The following is a 19,452-nucleotide window of genomic DNA, read 5'->3' on the forward strand; positions in this document are numbered from 1 at the left end:
ATGACCAATCGGAGGGAGCCACGCTTCGGGCATCGGGCACCGCACCTGGACAGCTCTGATTGGTACACTGCTGTCCCCCCCACGAGTCCCCATTGGGTAGAGGGGGTGCGTGGTGCGGCACCATTGGTGGGTTCGTGTTTCCCGTCCCCCGCCCGCGAGAGGCTGGGGTGAAAAGCGGCCCGACCTGTTTGGGGGTAGTGGGCGGACCGCGCGGCTAGTGGTGTGAGGATCTGAGCCCCGTGGTGGGGGGTGGAGGCGGCTCCTGCGATCTAAAGGGACTTGAGACTCTCACCGGCCGCGCGCCATGAGGGCCCTGTGGGTGCTGGGCCTCTCCTGCGTCCTGCTGACCTTCGGTGAGTGATCCCAGAGAAGCGGGCACCCCCGGACGCCCCCCCATTCCTCAAGCGCGTCTTCTTCTCGAAGGTTCTGGGGGCGTTGAGCCTAGGAGGGGGATTACGGGGCCTCAGTTGGGCCGAGGGGAGTTCATCGCCTTTCCTCGAAAGAGGCTCAGGGGAGTTCGCGCACTCGCCTCTGTGGAAGGGAAAAGCGAGGACCGAGAACACTGAACTCTCGTGCTCATCTCCTAGTATTCGTGCTTAGAGGTCTCGAGCAAGTTGGGGTGGGGCGCCTCTCGGGCTCTTGGTCCCCTGGGAGCCTTGCGGGTGCCCCTTCCGGAGGGTTTTTGTCCCACGCAGGAGCGTTTGGCCCTCTGAGCTTGGGGACCCCCGCACCCAGTCTGCGAGTCAGAACGCGGGTTTCCTTTCTTAGGTGCTGGACTGGGGACTGTGGGGCTCTGAGTCAGAAGAAAGGCGGTGTCAGCGTGTTTGCTTCACTTTTGCTCGAGCTTCTCTCATCTCTTCTCTCGCTCAGTTGGGCCCGATTTCGGTTCCTCTCGCAGTGGTTGCACAAATTCTATTTGTAGTTTGACCTGCGGTGTTGCAGGTCTAAGTTTTGGCATGGTCAATCGGGAGGCCTTGCCTCGGCCTGCACGCAACACGTGTGACTGTAGAAGGGACCTGGTATCAAGTCTGCCGAACTTTATTTATAAAGCATCCCAGGGCCGAGGGCCGCTCATCAGACATGATGGCAGCCTCCGTATTTCAGAATTTACTGGAGGACTCAGGATCTGAACTTAAATAAGAAATATACCAAGTTGGGTTTTACAGTGGGTCTTTAAACTAGTGGATCCATTCCTCCGACCCCACCTCCCATATTTACCCCTGAATTTTGCAAGCCCCTACTCTTGCCCTGTTTGATTTTATTTCTTCTGAGAAGTACAGGAAGCAACCATGGTTTAAGAGTTTTCTGGTGTGAAATCTTTCAGGGTCGGTCCGAGCTGACGATGAAGTCGATGTGGATGGTACAGTGGAAGAGGATCTGGGTAAAAGTAGAGAAGGTTCAAGGACAGATGATGAAGTAGTGCAGAGGTTTGTGTTCTTTTGAAACAGATTAGCCCTTATGAACACTGGAATATAATCGCTTGTTATCTTTTCTTCAGATGTCTAGATGGCATGTAACACCCCAAATTTGAATACCTAAGAAACGGTCAAAGAAAATGTTAGGGCGATGAGGCATGGTCATCCCTAAGTATCTCCTAACTTGCCCCTAGAATGACTGGTCAGAATGGGATGAATTTCTTTTGAAAACTATTCGGATAACTAGATTGCAGAATATAAGCTCTGTGACTTTCCGAAGACCCATTGGTTTTATATGCAGTAAGTGTGTAAACGTAGTAGTTTTTGTTTTAACCTCTGCCCCCACTGTGGGACGTGAACTCCTGACCCCTACATCAAGAGTTGCATGTTCTACTGACTCAACCATCCAAGTGCCCCTAAACTTCATAATTTTAAAAAGATTTCTCTCAGTTGAGTAGTGTTTTCAAAGTTGACCCCTGGGACTTCACTGACAGTTTTGTAGAGCCTTAGAGGCCAAAGCTTCCCAGGCAAAGAGGCAGCCCCACATGCGAGGGAACATAGAAGTATGACCTTCCTTTTTATTTTTAGTAGAGGAAAGTCATGTTCATTTTTCTGACTGTTTTAAGAACTAAGTATTATAACTCAGTGCTAAGGTGATAAAATTTTACTGTGGTAAAATAATAGAAATAGTGGATTGGTAATATTTTATAATAGGCTTCCATTTCACCCTCTTAACCCTTAAGATAATCCTCTGAGGCCACTGTGCTTTCATCACAGAATCCCATGTTTTGAGGGGGAACTAAGTAAACAATGCAGTAGTTGTTTATCAACATTTTTTCCTTAGAGAGGAAGAAGCTATTCAGTTGGATGGATTAAATGCATCCCAAATAAGAGAACTTAGAGAGAAGTCAGAAAAATTTGCCTTCCAAGCTGAAGTTAATAGAATGATGAAACTTATCATCAACTCACTGTATAAAAATAAAGAGGTAAGCAACAATATAGTTGGGATAATACTATTTTCTCTCTGTGCAGTAGCATACTTGTTTACCTTTATAATAAATATACTTAGGTAGTAACTCCCAAGTTAGTAGTTATTAGCACAGTTTAAATACCCAGTATATATAAAAATTACTGCTAGATACTTGTGGGGGGTGGTGGTTGGACATTTTCCTTTTGTCCTTTCTCCTCCAAATATGTTCATAGTCTGCTAAACAGGGTTGAGGGCAGCCACACAAACCAAGTCCTATTTGTTACATACATAAAGATCACTAGTGTGAGACTAGAGTGTTACTAATCTTACCAGTTTGGGTATTCCTTACAGTTGTTACAGTCTTATGTGTAAAGAGCTGTACCTCCTTTTACCAAGAGAGTAGAGCCCTTCTGTACATGAGTTTGACATTAGATTTGCTGTTTTATATATCTTGAGGGTAATCAAAGTGTGTGTTAAATCTGGCTTCCATTTAGATTTTCTTGAGAGAACTGATTTCAAATGCTTCTGACGCTTTAGATAAGATAAGGTTAATATCACTGACTGATGAAAATGCTCTTGCTGGAAATGAGGAACTAACTGTCAAAATTAAGGTAAGCTTAAAACTTAAAACTTTTTCTTCTAAAGCAAAAAAAGAGTCCATAAGTATAGGGAATCTGAATCAGTCAAGGTAGGTCAGATTATGCTGCAGTAACAGAAAACCCCCCAAGCCCAGGGGCTTAAATTGGGGTTTCACACTTAGGTGTTAGCTATGACTGCCTTTGTGCTACACAGTGGGTTTGAATAGTTGTAACAGAGACCATATGGCCCACGTGCCTAAAATATTTACTCTCTGGCCCTTTTTCAGAAAAAGTTTTCTAACCCCTGGATTAACTCATCAACCACAGGCCACTGTGGCCTTTGTTTTGTATCATCTTCACTCCTAGACACAGGCTGATTGAGTAGCCACCATCTGGAGTATAGCTTGTTGCCATGGTACAGAGAGCTTGGAGGGTCTCCCATCCCATAAAGGCTCTAATCTGAAAGCTACATTCTTGACTCCCACTTGCAGATCATTGGCCAGAACTGGTCACATGGCCTTAATAACCAAAAATGAAGGAAGCATATTCCTTCTATGTTTCTGGAAGACAGAGCTGGGAGTATTTAGTGAAGAACATTGATCACCATAGAATCTAACGTTAGTCATTCAAGTTTTGAACCTTTTTATTTTCTGTGAAAGAAATAGTCACAATATAAAATTCTATTTTTCTTAAATTTTTTTTTCAAAAATAACTTGTTTTGTTTAGTTCTGTCTCTGCCCTTTGAAATTTAGACCAGTCTCCTTTATATTGATACTTTCTCAAATACACTGAATTTAAGGTTATTCTCTGTAAAGAAAGATGATTGCATGTAAGGTACACATTTTTCTGAAAAGGCCATAAAATACTATATGGAGAAAAGTTACCCAGTTTAGTGTTCTGTGTTGGAATTGAGGTGGCCCAAAGCTGGTAGTTTCTGAATATAAAGCCCAGTATTTACTTGTCATACTGTGAGTATTAAACAAAACTGTCCTGTTCTTGTCTTGCTTTCAGTGTGACAAGGAGAAGAATCTGCTACATGTCACAGACACTGGTGTAGGAATGACCCGGGAAGAGCTGGTTAAAAACCTGGGTACCATAGCCAAGTCTGGAACAAGCGAGTTTTTAAACAAAATGACTGAGGCACAAGAAGATGGCCAGTCAACTTCTGAATTGATAGGCCAGTTTGGTGTCGGTTTCTATTCTGCCTTCCTTGTAGCAGATAAGGTTATTGTCACGTCAAAACACAACAACGATACCCAGCACATCTGGGAGTCTGACTCCAATGAATTTTCTGTAATTGCTGACCCAAGAGGAAACACTCTAGGACGGGGAACAACAATTACGTGAGTATTACTGATTCCTAATAAGAAGTAACCGTCCTAGTGAGGATCGTGACTCTGAGCAAACCAGAGCTTTCATTCTGGGCTTTCATTCCTTTTCTATAAAATTGACCTGTTCCCATCACCTGAGGAAGTATTTTAAGGACCACCTAAGGGCAAAGAGTTTTATAATGGCTGCTATACATAGCAAAAAGTCGAAGGGTTAGCTCCTGTAGGGGAGAAGGCAAATTGAAGGCGTCACAGAAGTGGGTTGATTCAAGAGTTCCCGAGAAACAAGACTTGGGAAAGAAGTATCAGATCTGCGGACGATTATGGCTGTAAAGGCAAGGAGGCACAGCATGTTCCCAGGATTAAAGAAACTCCTCTCGGTTGGTGACAATGATAGACATTTTGATTAGCTTTTTTAAGGTTTTCTGAAGATGGATGTGGAGGGTGGCAGGACTGGATGAGAGGATACTCTGGGAGCGACTATTGCTAGTACTGAACTATGGTAGTAATTGGCACTGGGTGGGGACCGGTTGGAGAGAAAGGGTACAAATAAAGAGGTTGAAGAAAGTTAATGAAAGTTCTTCAGAGGAAGATGTCTCCTTTGAGGATGGTTGCAAATTGTTGAATTCAAACTAGAATTTGGTTTAAGCCAGTAACCGTTACTTGTATAGATGAGGCAGATCTCATGACGAGGGTCTCTTGGTGTTCATAGCACTGCGAAGTAAACAGAGCGGCTTTTGCCTCACCCCCACAAATACAACAAGATACTTAAATTTCCTTAATACCTGGGGAAGGACAAGTAAATACTGAGCTATATGAAGCTACCAGCTTTAGGCCACATCAGAGAAATCCCATTTCAGAGGCCATTTGGCATGCTTGTTGCCGGTGAAAATGTGCCTACAGCCTCAACTTTTTTCCTTAATCCAGTTTTAAATTTTCCCAACATAAGAATTTTTAAATAGAGCATAAGAAAGTATATATCTATCATTTTGACCAGTGTTCTTCACGCTAGAAGGTGAATAGTTCCTGTATTCATTTTCATAAATGGTATTTTAACAAAGACTAATTAAACGAGTCATTTTAGTACTTTTACTAACTCTTCCCAATTTACCTTTCTCTGCCTCCGTTATTCACAGTCCTCTCTCCTGCTGTCATTTGGAAGCATCACTAATAGTTACACCCCCGTGCCCTCTCTGTTAGGCGTTAAGGGAACATAGGTAAATTTCATCTCGTCACTACAATGAGCTAGAAAATGACATCCCAAGAGGGTTGATGTCTCAGGTGAGAGACAGGTGAGAGAGTACCTAGATGGAAGCTCCATGGAAGCAAACATTGCTTGACTGTACCATTCCCAGAGCCTAACACTTGACCTGCAGATGTTTCTAGGAGTGAATATGGGTAATCAGGACAGCTTCGTGCAGGTAGCATGGATGGCTGATGAGTGAGTGAAACCCTACAGACCCTGAGCAAAGTTGCCATTTTCCTTAAAGTCCTTCTACCCCAGCATTTATCAGCGGATAATCATTTGAGTGCCTTTCACCTGCTAGGGTTTACGACTCCAGTGGGGTGTAAGACCAGTGCAGTCACTGCTTCCATGTGGCTAGTTCTGGTAAAGAAGAAAAACGTGAGATAATTTCAGAGTGGCAAATGCCACAAAGCAAGCTAGAGAACACTTCCCTTATCAGAAGGACTTTCTGAAATCGTGGTAAGTTTAGGTTCCAGTATTCTAGGCAGTGAGCACAGTAGGTTGGAAGTTCCAAAGACATGAGGCCCATTTAAGGAACTGACAGTCTAGAATGGCCAAAGGAAGAAGGAAAGAGAAGGCAAGAAAGTGATGAGGTCAAGGTCCCACCTGAAACATGATTTCATCTTCTATTTGACAATAAAATAGAAGCCATTAAACAATTGAGTGCCTACCTACTTCTCTTCCCACCCCTAAATTAGCCCCTGCTGTACTCTTATGAGCAAGTTTGTGAGGATTCAAGGAGATCGTGAAATTAGCATCCAGTAAACTAGTACATTTGCTTCTGTCCTTCCTACTGTCACGTACTATATGGAGAAAAGTTACCCAGTTTAGTTTTCTGTGTTGGAATTGAGGTGAGGGAGGTATTCTACATTTTTCCCTAAGGCTGGTCACTACTGCTGATCTGCTGCCTGCCTCCTACCTCCTCAGAGGCTAAGCATAAATTAATTCCAACCCCATCTTTTGAAGTTACTCTTTCCCACACACTCCCTCTTTCCCATCAAAACATAAACCTGTTCAAGTGTCAGTAGGGAAAGAAGAGAGGTGATGCCACGGCCCCTTCCGTAGTCCGGCATTGACGTTATCTACCACCTTTCCATTGAAATAAGTCACCAGTAATCTTGTTGCTAAATCCAGTCGATTTTTAGTCAATTTTAGTGAAATTTAAATTGACTTTGCTCCCAGCAATAGGAGTTTTTTTTCCTGAGGTTTCCTCTTGTGTTGCCTACATAATTTGCTATCTATTTAACACCATCCGCTTAGTACCTCGTTTCCATGACCCTGAATATCTTTTTTTTCCTTTGCCTGTTGCTTAAATGTTGACAGTATCTCTCTTTCAAAGGTAACTGTCCGCCCTTCCTCATTATTTTTGTGTTCCTTGTGCAGTCTTCTTACCATGATGGATTTGGCTTCCAGTTCTTGCTCAGGGTTCTCAAATCTCTATTCTTAGTCTGGATCAGGAGTCAGCTAGTAAATATTTTAAGCATTTGGACAGATCTGTCATATGTCACAACTCTGATGTTCTTGCTCAAAAGTGACCATACACAATACATGATGAGGTTGTGTCCCAGTAAAATTTCTTACGGTTGCCAGCCATAGTTTGCCAATCTTAGATTGGAGATCTAGGTCTAGATCTCCCTACTGGGTTCTTTATTCATATATCCAGTGGCCTTTTGAATATCTCTAAGATGTAACCATCATCTTGAACTTGGATCCACAACTGAACTTTCCTCCAGCCCCACACCACTAACAAACATGTTCTGAAACCAGAGGCTCGACCACTTCATTAGGCTGCATCATCATGAACTATCTACCTCTTGTTAATGGCACTAAACTGTAAGCTTTTTGAAGCCAGAAGGGACGCATGATTCAACATTGGGCATATTTATTTATTGGGAGCACAGACACCAAAGCGTGTGCTCCACACTGTGTTTGAGGGTATGTTAAAGATGTGTTGTTAGTGGTGAGTGGAGGAGGGATTTGCAGAAGGGACAGTAAGGAAGAAGAAACAATGCTGCAATGTTCAATATTAGAATTATCTAAGCCAGTGCTGTCCAGTAGAGCTCTAGAAGTATTCTACCTCTGCACCATCTGGTATGGCAGCTACTAGCCACATTTGTCTACTGAATACCTAGAATATGGCAGTGCAATTAAAGAACTAGCTTTAAGTTTTATTAAAAATGAAATCTGAATACTGTTTTGGACAGTGGAGATATAAATAATAAGATTAATTTCCTAGCTTTTTTAAAGAACATGTTTTTAAGTGTTCACTCTCTATAGGAGATAATTTTTTTTTTAAAGTTTTATTTTTAAGTAATCTGCATACCCAACATGGGACTCAAACTCACAACCCCGAGATCAAGAATCTCACAGTCTTCCAACTGAGCCAGCCAGGTGCGCCTGCGTTCGCCATCTATGATAATCATTAGATTTCTAAAGTAACTATCAGAGTGCATGTCATTGCATTTTTCTCCAGAATGTTTCAGTGTCTTCTTACCTTTTTTTTTTTTATTATTTTATTTATTAGACAGAGATCACAAGCAGGCAGAGAGAGGAGAAAACAGGCTCCCTGCTGAGCAGAGAGCCCCATGCAGGGCTCAATCCCAGAATCCTGGGATCATGACCTGAGCCGAAGGCAGAGGCTTTAACCCACTGAGCCACCCAGGCACCCCAGTGCCTTCTTACCTTGAGCTAATTTAACATTTCGGTTCTTCAAATGAAAAAACTAAACACACACACAAAACCTAAACAAAAAAACCCAACATATTTAGAAGGTTGGAACATTTGCACTGTTTATTTGGAACTAAGGATATTTTCCACTTGAGGGACGCAAGGAAGATTCTTCCCACTACTGTACTCCTTTTCGGTATATTTAGCTCAGAAACCGTCATTGGTGATAAGAGTTTTTAACATGAAAAACGGGCCATCCTAGATTACACCGATCTCCTGGCCATTAGCTTTGTCAGGAAGGTATTTTGAATGAATTTATAATCAAATCTTTTAAACCAAGGATGTCTTTCTATAAATGTCCTATTTTCCTTTCAGACTAGTTTTGAAAGAAGAAGCATCTGATTACCTTGAATTGGACACAATTAAAAATCTTGTCAAGAAATACTCACAGTTTATAAACTTCCCAATTTATGTGTGGAGCAGCAAGGTAAATCTACACTGATAAAATTTATGTGTATTATGTGGGCATATATTTAAATAACACTTAAAAAAAAGGCTCAGTGTGTTTCTTTCAGTGCAGGATACTCAGAATTTTCATATTGAAGACCTATTTTTTTGAGCTGTAATTGCATTTCATACTCACTAGACAGCATTATGAAATAAGAGAATTTAACTGTAATTCTCCTTCAACAGACTGAAACTGTTGAGGAGCCCATGGAGGAAGAAGAAGCAGCAAAAGAAGAAAAAGAAGATTCTGATGATGAAGCTGCAGTGGAAGAAGAAGAAGAGGAAAAAAAACCAAAAACCAAAAAAGTAAGTCTGGTTCATCTCCACACTAAAGTGTTGTTCAGGACATGTTTGAGAAAACACAGAACCCCAAGTATGCACAGACTGATCGGAGTTAAGTTTTAATTCCTTAAGGTCTTTTTTTCTCCAGATGTTAAGTCTATAGGCCCAACTTAAAAACAAGAACTAAGTTTATTTGCTAGTGTGTATGTTTTCTGCCTGTGGGAAGTTTTAAGTAGCAAACACAGATCATTTTTAGGCAGTTTTCTGAGTTTTATATATTGCCCAGGACAAGCTTATCATATTCCAAGTTTTAAAATCTTAAAAATCTTTCTGCATCTTTTGTCATATAGATATTAACCATAATATTAGCTCTCTGACCTCTTCAGGTGGCAGAGCAGGTGGAAGTAATGGTAGGTTTGAGGAATATTTATTGTAAGATGTTAGATTGCTGTAAGTCCTGAAGTAGGAATAATTAATGTGTATATATCCTTCTAATCTCAAAACAGATATTTTCAAGAAGTAACATTGTAGCTACTTTAATAATGGAAAGAACCTTTAATTGGCTTTCTGTCAGTTATAATGATAACGGGTTGCCTTCTTTGCATTATAGATCAGTCTTAAATGTTGGGAGAATTATTTTTAGATTTTTTATCCCATTGGCAGGAGCCACAGTAGTTTAGCAATGCCTTTCGGTGCTTCCCACATTCATCTGAACTGTCCTAAGGTTATGGTTCCTGCCGGTATTACTGTGGCTGGCTGACCATGTACTCTAACTTCAGGTAGAAAAAACCGTCTGGGATTGGGAACTTATGAATGACATCAAACCAATATGGCAGAGACCATCAAAAGAAGTAGAAGATGATGAATACAAAGCTTTCTACAAATCATTTTCAAAGGTAAGTATTATTTTAGAACAATGTGATGAACATTACTAAATCAAAAGTGTTTTTGATTGTTTTATAACTGTTTCAACACAATTGGTTTCCTTTTTAATCTTGTGTGTTTTTTGTTTTTTGTTTTTTGTTTTTAAATTTATTTATTTGAGAGACAGAGAGAGAGAGCATGAGAGGGCAGGTCAGAGGGAGAAGCAGACTCCCCATGGAGCTGGGAGCCCAATGTGGGACTCGATCCCAGGACTCCGGGATCATGACCTGAGCCGAAAGCAGTCGCTCAACCAACTGAGCCACCCAGGCGCCCCTAATCTTGTGTGTTTTATATTACGTATGCATTTTAAGAATTTACTCTGAGGAGGCATAGGCTTCACCAGATGGCCAAGGGGTCTGTGTTACAAAAAAGATTTAACTACCTACATAGGTAGGTGGATGATTTCCATAAAACGTATCTTATATTGAATAGCTTTTAACATTATTGGCTTTCTTCCACTCAAGGATGAATACCTTTTATTTTTTAAATTTTTTTGATAGCCGACATACAATGTTACATTAGTTTCAGGTGTACAACAGTGATTCAGTATCTGTGTACTCTGCTGTGCTCCCCACAAATGTGCTACCATCTGTCACCATACAACACTGTTACAGTATCATTGACTATTCCCTGTGCTGTACTGTTTATTCCCATGACTTACTGATTCCATAACTGGAAGCTTGTATCTTCTACTCCCTTTCACCTGTTTTGTCCATCCCCTACCCTCCTCTCTGGCAACCATCAGTTCCCTGTACCTATAGGTCTGATTCTGCTTTATGTTTGTTGATTCATCCGGCTTTTAATGTAACCTTTAAAAAGCCTACGTAAGGGGCACCTGGGTGGCTCAGTGGGTTAAAGCCTCTGCTTCCACCTCTCTCTCTATCTGCCTGCCTCTCTGCCTGCTTGTGATCTCTGTCAAATAAATAAATAAAATATTTATTAAAAAAAAAAAAGCTTACGTAAAACCTCAAACATTTATTGTGAGTTGTATGCTTAGGAATAATTACTAGATCTTTGTTTCCTTACCTATTTCCTTTTACTGATCCTTTTTAACTGTAGCATACAAAACTAGCACTAATTAAGATTGTTTCAAGTTAATATTTCCTCATACAGCATTTTGTACAAAACATTTAGCATGGCTAGATAAAACTTGACTTGCTGTGGTTGTGTTTGTTCTTTAATCTTTATTCTTTTGATTTGTTCCTTAACCTTCTTTGTTTTCCTTATGTTAACATCCAACCATCCCTTAAGTTTTATTTCTTAAAACTGTCCTCTTAGTTCTGCCTCCACTTTTATTCCCATGAAGAGTCTTAAGTGTATACAAATGTAACATACTTTCTTCTGGGATAGCTGTATTAGAAATGTAATGTGAGCTACATAGGCACATTTTTAAAAAGTTGAAACAGGGCGCCTGGGTGCCTCAGTCAGTTAAGTGTCTGCCTTCAGCTCAGGTCATGATCTCTAGACCTAGCCCCATGTTGGGCTTCCTGCTCAGCGGGGAGTCTGCTTCCCTCCTCTCTTTAGCCCCCACTCATGCTCGCTTGCATGCACAGGCACTCTCTCTCAAATAAATACAATCTTTAAAAGTTGAAATGGGTGTGGTTAATTTTAATGTTTTATATTTTATATAAATTTTATATTTTATTTAATCCAGCTACCCAAAATATTTTTATTTTAACATGTAATCATTATTCAATTAATGACCCATTTGGTGTTTTTTGGGTTTTTGTTTTTGTTTTTTGTACCATATCTTCAAAGTCTAGTTGTCTGTATTTACACTTAACCCATATGTATCCCAATTTGGATTAGCTGCATTTCAAGTGCCTAGTACCCACAAATGGGTACGGTAATGGATAATGCAAATCTAGGGAATTTGTTTTTTTTTTTTTTTATTTACATACCCCATTGTAGCCACTGCTATAGTCCATATCCCAACGGAAGAAAACTGTTCCTGAGAACTTTTCGTGGTTGAACAGTACACTCATGCAGCATTGTATACTGTCGATGAGACAAGATGATTTTTCTACCCTGTTCTTTGACAAATGTGGAACCTAGACTCATCCATTCTTCCCCGAGTTTAGGAGATCCACTGATGCTGTTTATTGATGATGATCAGTGATCATCAGCAAAACCACCATGTCTAGCCAGTTAGAATAGCAGTCTTAACTGTTCTTCTTTCCTCCATCCCCCCACTTTTGTTGGTGAGAGAACTTTTTTTTGCTAAATAAAGGCTTAGCTGAGGGTATACCACATGATGAATCACTTAGCCTTTGCACTGCCTTTTTCTGGTGCCTTTGGAATGACTAAATGCCTGACTAAATGCCATCTTTCCATAGGAAAGTGATGACCCCATGGCTTATATCCACTTTACTGCTGAAGGGGAAGTTACCTTCAAATCCATTTTATTCGTACCTACATCTGCTCCACGTGGTCTGTTTGACGAATATGGATCTAAGAAGAGTGATTACATTAAGGTGAGTTTTTAAATGTAAAAACTGAGTTTAGAATTTGAAAGTTTAATTTCCAGAAACTGACGTTTTTTTCCCCCTGCTTAGCTGTATGTGCGCCGAGTATTCATCACAGATGACTTCCACGATATGATGCCCAAGTACCTTAATTTTGTCAAGGGTGTTGTAAGTATCCAAAGATAATGAGGAGGGGATCCTTAAAAATGAGGGATGGAAGTATTTTTTTGGTTTGTTGGTTTGGTTTCTTCCCAGTTTCTGTTGCTCACTGAACTTTTCTTTTGCTGTCTAAAGGTGGACTCAGATGACCTCCCCTTGAATGTTTCCCGGGAAACTCTTCAGCAGCATAAACTGCTTAAGGTGAGTGTCTCTGGGAAGAGACTGGCTGCCTTTCTCTTTGGGCTTCAGAGGACACGCTCTGTTAGTGAAGTCGCCAGATACGGAGACTAGTCCTTGGCTCTCTAGCTGAAGAACTTAATTTTACTCTGGAATTATTAAATCCTAAGAATCTGATTGTTTTCTCCCTACTATTTAATGAGAATTTCAAACTGATAGAAAAGTTGAAAGAATTACGTAGTAAACACCTATATAAGCCCACTATCTGGTCTAAAGATAGAACATAAATGTCAAAGTGATCTTGTGACTGTTTTCACTGACAGCTTCGTTTCTGCTCAGTGTGACACAGGCTTGCTCACCATTCCCTGCTGCTTGATAAGTGGCAGTGACAGTGCCTGGTCTTTATATCTTTCACCAATATTCCTCTGCTGTCTTAAATATGGTAGGGTCTCAAAAGTTTGAGATGACGTTCTTTAATAAGTTATTCTTTAATTTCATTTAGGTGATTAGAAAGAAGCTTGTTCGTAAAACTCTGGACATGATCAAGAAGATTGCTGATGAGAAGTACAATGATACTTTTTGGAAAGAATTTGGAACCAACATCAAGCTTGGTGTGATTGAAGACCACTCAAATCGAACACGTCTTGCTAAACTTCTTAGATTCCAGTCTTCTCATCATCCAAGTGACATCACCAGTCTAGACCAGTATGTGGAAAGAATGAAGGAGAAACAAGACAAAATCTACTTCATGGCTGGGTCCAGCAGAAAAGAGGTGAGATGAACTCCTGTCAGGCATCCTTATACATAGCCAACTCTTGAGAAAGAGAAAAAAAAAAAAAATGTCATGGTGAACTAGAGTCATCATGAGGCCTGGTCAGTCAGTGACAGAAAAGTCATTATATTCTCTGCACTTCTTATTTTTTTTCCACTTGTAAAATGGGATTGTTTGTATATATAAATGTAGATACTAAGGTGAACAAGTATGCCAAGGCTAAATCTTGGAAACTTTATCACTTCTCTTCATTTTATAGGCTGAATCTTCTCCATTTGTGGAGCGACTTCTGAAAAAGGGCTATGAAGTGATTTATCTCACAGAACCTGTGGATGAATACTGCATTCAGGCTCTTCCTGAGTTTGATGGCAAAAGGTTCCAGAATGTTGCCAAAGAAGGCGTGAAATTTGATGAAAGTGAGAAAACGAAGGAGAGTCGTGAAGCAGTTGAGAAAGAATTTGAGCCTCTGCTCAATTGGATGAAAGATAAAGCTCTCAAGGACAAGGTATTTTTCAGGAAATTAGAACTTGTGAAATTTTAGCGTCTCCATTTTCTTTTTTAAAAATTGCTTTGTCAACAAATTATTTACGTCTGGTTACCTTGTAACCATTAAAAGTTGTACAGAACAACAACAAAAGTTATACAGAACAGTGTTTAATACTGTTAAATTTTGGTGAGGCTGAGCTTTAAAAAAAATTTTTTTTTAAGATTTTATTTATTCATTTAATTGACAGAGGGAGACACAGCAAGAGAGGGAACGTAAGCAGGGGGAGTGGGAGAGGGAGAAGCAGGCTCCCCACCAATCAGGGAGCCCAACGTAGGGCTCGATCCCAGGACCCGGGAGTCATGACCTGAGCTGAAAGCAGACAGATGCTTAACAACTGAGCCACCCAGGTACTCCCAGCTTAAAATATATAAACTACAGGGGCCTGACTGACTCAGTTGGTATAGTATATAACACTTTGATCTCAGGGTCTTGAGTTTGATCCCCTTATTGGGTGTGGAGCCTGTTTTTTATTTTTTGTTTTGTTTGGTTTTTTTGTTTGTTTTAAGAGAGTATATAAGCAGGTAGAGGGGGGCACCTGGGTAGCTCAGTGGGTTAAGTAAGCCTCTGCCTTCAGCTCAGGTAATGATCTCAGGGTCCTGGGATTGAGCCCCGCATCAGGCTCTCTGCTTAGCAGGGGCTTGCTTCCCTTTCTCTCTCTGCCTGGTGCTCTGCCTACATGTGAAATCTGTCTGTCTGTCAAATAAATAAATAAAATCTTTATTTAAAAAAAAAAAAAGGTAGGTAGAAGAGCAGAGGGATCTCAGTCTTACAACCTTGAGATCATGACCTGAGCCAAAATCAAAGTCAGACTCTTATGAGACACCCAGGTACTCCTACTTTAAAAGAAAAAAAAGGAAAAAAAATGGGGGCGCTTGGGTGGTTCAGTCAGTTAAGTGTCTGCCTTCAGCTCAGGTCATGGTCCCAGGAGCCTGGGATCAAGCCCCACATTGGGCTCCCTGCTCTCTCACTGTCAAATAAAAAAAATCTTCTTAAAAATAAGTTAATTAATTAATTAGATTTAAAAAGTGTTATAAGCTACAAAGAATTAAAAGGAAGACAGTGGTTTTTCTGTTCGTGGGTACTATTCAGTTTTTTTCTTTGCTACTGAAAGTTTTTGTAGTTTAGTACTGTTTTTTCTTTAAATAAGTTAAATTTTTGCTGTTTAAATTTGTTTTATGTGCTTCAGAAGTTTATTTTTTTACTGAAAAATCCAGATTATTAAAGATAAGAATCTTCTAAAAATCTGGATAAGAGGTATTTGACTTGCATCTGTCTATGATCTTACGTGCTGAATCCTTAGTTACTGAATGACCTTAACTGTTTGTACTTACATGTATCTCACTTTTGGTTTCTTATCCTAAGATTGAAAAGGCTGTGGTATCTCAGCGTCTGACAGAGTCTCCATGTGCTCTCGTCGCCAGCCAGTACGGGTGGTCTGGCAACATGGAGAGAATCATGAAAGCTCAAGCATACCAGACGGGCAAAGACATCTCTACCAAGTAAGCCTCCTTGGGAAGGTCCCTGGCAAGGTGTTAGTTCTTGTCCTGCCTGCCTTTAGCAGATGATGTCAGCTTCTGTACAAAGAGCTGATGGCGTTAAGTGTCCACCACTGCTGCTCTGTATGAGATGACACAAGTCCACAACCGGATTCCTCTGACATTACACTGATAAAGGAGAGGTGTTGGGCTCATGATTTATTTTATGGTATTTTTATACACAAAAGGAAATTTTCTTAATCCTGCAACATACATTGTTTTTATTTTTGCACTCGATTATATATTTGGCCTGGTATCTGGGCTTCTTTGACATTTGTAGATGCTAATAGTTACAGAGGTTGTTAATGACAATGACCTTTGATTAATGAATTCAGTCCTTTTTTTAAACTGCCATCTCCCATTCCCCCAAATAGTATGCCCCACAAAATAAAGAGTAAAGGCCCCTGAGAACAAGTTTATGAACTAAAGGGCTAAGTACTGGAGTTACACTGGGTCTTCAGTATCCCTTATTTTCAAGGAATATATATGCCAAATTTATATTTTAAAGTCACAGCAGTAGTCTTGAAAATTACTTCTTCCCTGCTTTCATTTTCCCTTCTCCCACCTGGAATGTTTTTTTTTTTTTTAATTTGCTCTCTGATCATCCTGCATTTCCCCAAGGCCTAGCTTAGGATTCATCTCACAAGTGTAGTCTTCATTGTCACAATTCCAGAACTATCTGTATTTTTTATATAAGGTGCACTCCATATTTAGTGAGACTCCACAAGTATAAGGTTTCCACTTTAAAATGCTAAAATGGCATCTTGCTTACATGTCTTGCCCCCCTCAAGATTTTATAGGTTATAAAATTCAGGGGGCACCTGCATGGCTCAGTAGGTTAAGCCTCTGCCTTCGGCTCAGATCATCTCAGGATCCTAAGATTGAGCCCCACATTGGGCACTCTGCTCAGTGGGGAGCCTACTCTGCCCCCCCGCCCCAGTGCCCTCTGCCTGCCTCTCTGCCTCCTTGTGATCTCTGTCAAATAAATAAAATTTAAAAAAAAAATAAAGTAAAATTCAGGTGGAAAACAGGTTTCTACTTACATCCCATTGCAGCAGTATAGTAGCTATTATATAAATGTCCATCTAATTCAGTCATTTATTAATAGGAAGTTACCTTCCATCCAGCACTTACCTACTATGTCTTTACCTTGGTGGTCTAAGTAGATGTCACTGCTGTCTTTTTCTGGCAGTAGGATAATGGATCAAGTCATAATCTTCTAAACTCTGCATCTGTACCCGGTATACCAAGATAGGGATAGATGTAGTTCCTCCCTGTCCTCAGCTGTAGGAGGGAGGACAGTCACAACTGACAAACATGATGGAAGGTAGACTAGAATGCATTGAGAGCTGAGCTCCAATTGAAGAAAGTTTGTCCTGGAACCATATTGGTGAAGGCATCATGGAAAAGGTAGTAACAGACCAGCAGGCAGAAGCTGCCTGGTTGTTTCCAAACTCTGGGGGACACCGAGCTGCAGTTAAGTGAGAATAAATTAAGAGTCGATGAAGAGGACACTAAATCCATTCATCCATTCAGCAAAGCTGTAGGTACTTGAGATGCATTAGTAAATAATTCTCTTTATAGCACTCTTCTATCACACCTTGCCCATCCCTATTTAAAAGCCAAAGCATGGTGTAGTGATATAAATAGTGTTGATTTTTTCCCAGGAGTTCTCTGTAATTGTAAAAATGTATAGAACATGGAATATGTATGGATCCTGAAATTTGATGTTTCTTTTTTTATTAACATATAATTATTATTTGCTTCAGGGGTACAGGTCTGTGAATCATAGGCTTACACATTTCACAGCACTCACCATAGCACAACCCTCCCCAGTGTCCATAGCCCAGCCACCCTATCCCTACCCCCCCTCAGCCCCCAGCAACCCTGTTTGTTTTGTGAGATTGAGTCTCTTATGGTTTGTCTCCCTCTTGATCCCATCTTGTTTCATTTTTTTCCTTCCCAACCCCCCACAGTCCCCCGCCCTGCCTCTTAAATTCCTCACATGAAATTTGATGTTTCTTAATGGTCATTTTTATCCCCTACCAGTTACTATGCCAGCCAGAAGAAAACATTCGAAATTAATCCCAGACACCCCCTGATCAAAGACATGCTTCGACGGGTTAAGGTGAGTAATATTGCAGCCATACTCCTTTATCTTTTAATTGGACTTTGTACCTTTAAATATTAACAGATGTCCCTTCTTCCATCTTAGGAAGATGAAGATGACAAAACTGTTTCAGATCTTGCTGTAGTTTTGTTTGAAACGGCAACACTGCGGTCGGGATATCTATTACCAGACACTAAAGCCTATGGAGATCGAATAGAAAGAATGCTTCGCCTGAGTTTAAACATTGACCCTGATGCAAAGGTTTGAAATAATTTATGGACTGTTCAAATCCTCCAGTGTCACACACTGCTAGAATTAATAAGAAATTCCCCTTTCATAGACTTTTTTTTTTTAAATCTGTCTCCCTTTGTTAGTGTGACTGTTAACTAATTAGCATATTCACTCTACATTTGTGGATAGAACAGGAGTGAAGTTAATTATAATATTACATATTTAAATGAATAAAGTGAAAATAGACCCAAAATACTGGATCCGTGAATGAGCTCATACATGTTGCCCTTAGGTGGAAGAAGAACCCGAAGAAGAACCTGAAGAAACAACAGAGGACACCTCAGAAGACACAGAGCAAGACGAGGAAGAAGAAATGGATGCAGGAACAGACGAAGAAGAAGAAACAGTAAAGGTATAGCAAGTCAAGAATGGGGCTCGCATTTTAGTTCTTGGAAAATTAGGCAAACTTATTTTTAGTTCTGGTGTTAGGCCTATGTAGCTTCCAGAAGTCAGACTTCAGGAAATCCACCAAAAAAACAGGCATCTAGGGCGCCTGGGTGGCTCAGTTGGTTAAGCGACTGCCTTCAGCTCAGGTCATGATCCTGGAGTCACGGGATCGAGTCCCGCATCGGGCTCCCAGCTCCATGGGGAGTCTGCTTCTCCCTCTGACCTTCTCCTCGCTCATGCGCTCTCTCACTGTCTCTCTCTCTCTCTCTGTCAAATAAATAAATAAATAAAATATAAAAAAAAAAAAAAGGGCATCTAATATCAAATCCAAAAGCTGGAGCCAGTCCTTTTTTTTTTCCCTCTAAATGAAGTATATGCTTTCATCATCCCATTCCTTTTTGTTTTAGCCGTCCATTCTTGAGATCTTGTTAAATAGATTTTTTTAAGCCCATAAGGCTTCTATAGTCTTTGCCACCTGCTTCTGCCTTACTATATCGCAGCAGTAGGCCCATTTTAAATTCTTATTTGTGTCCCGAGGCCATAGATCCTATTGTTGAGTTCTAAATTATTTTTCAGATTTATAGGTGAGGTTCTAGCCTACCTCTGAAATAATGGAACTATGCAGGGCCCATTAGAGTTGTTTTTTTCTACACATGAACTTTCTGTGAACTAACATTTTTTCTGCTCGTTTTTCATGCCTTCTGATTTTTCTCTTTTCACAGAAATCTACAGCTGAAAAAGATGAATTATAAATTATACTCTCACCATTTGGATCCTGTGTGGAGAGGGAATGTGAAATTTAAGTCATTTCTTTTGGGAGAGACTTGTTTTGGATGCTTCCCCCAGCCCCTTCTCCCCTGCACTGTAAAATGTTGGGATTGTGGGTCACAGACAGAAGTGGGTTTTTTTAGTTGAATTTTTTTTAACATTCCTCATGAATGTAAATTTGTACTATTTAACTGACTATTCTTGGTGTAAAATCTTGTCATGTGTATAAAAATAAAAAAGATCCCAAATATTCCGTGTCTTTTTTGTCTTCATAATGATTGTACATACTTAGCTCTTGTTTTTTTCTTTTTAATCCTGTGTTTT

General features: G+C 40.3%; 1 protein-coding gene across 1 annotated transcript; it reads left to right on the forward strand.

Moving 5' to 3' along the window:
* The first annotated feature begins 176 nt into the window (after positions 1–176).
* Positions 177–19,378, forward strand: HSP90B1 (heat shock protein 90 beta family member 1). Its single transcript, XM_047743455.1, has 18 exons — positions 177–353; positions 1,325–1,427; positions 2,260–2,401; positions 2,880–2,996; positions 3,975–4,306; positions 8,580–8,691; positions 8,898–9,017; positions 9,773–9,889; positions 12,254–12,391; positions 12,473–12,550; positions 12,677–12,742; positions 13,221–13,490; positions 13,750–13,995; positions 15,400–15,536; positions 17,622–17,700; positions 17,788–17,943; positions 18,206–18,325; positions 19,083–19,378. Exons 1-18 carry the CDS (start codon positions 305–307, stop codon positions 19,110–19,112), a joined length of 2,412 nt encoding a protein of 803 aa, XP_047599411.1. The 5' UTR covers positions 177–304; the 3' UTR covers positions 19,113–19,378.
* Positions 19,379–19,452: the final 74 nt, after the last annotated feature.

Source organism: Lutra lutra, chromosome 8, assembly GCF_902655055.1.
Source record: "Lutra lutra chromosome 8, mLutLut1.2, whole genome shotgun sequence".
Classification (NCBI taxonomy): domain Eukaryota; kingdom Metazoa; phylum Chordata; class Mammalia; order Carnivora; family Mustelidae; genus Lutra; species Lutra lutra.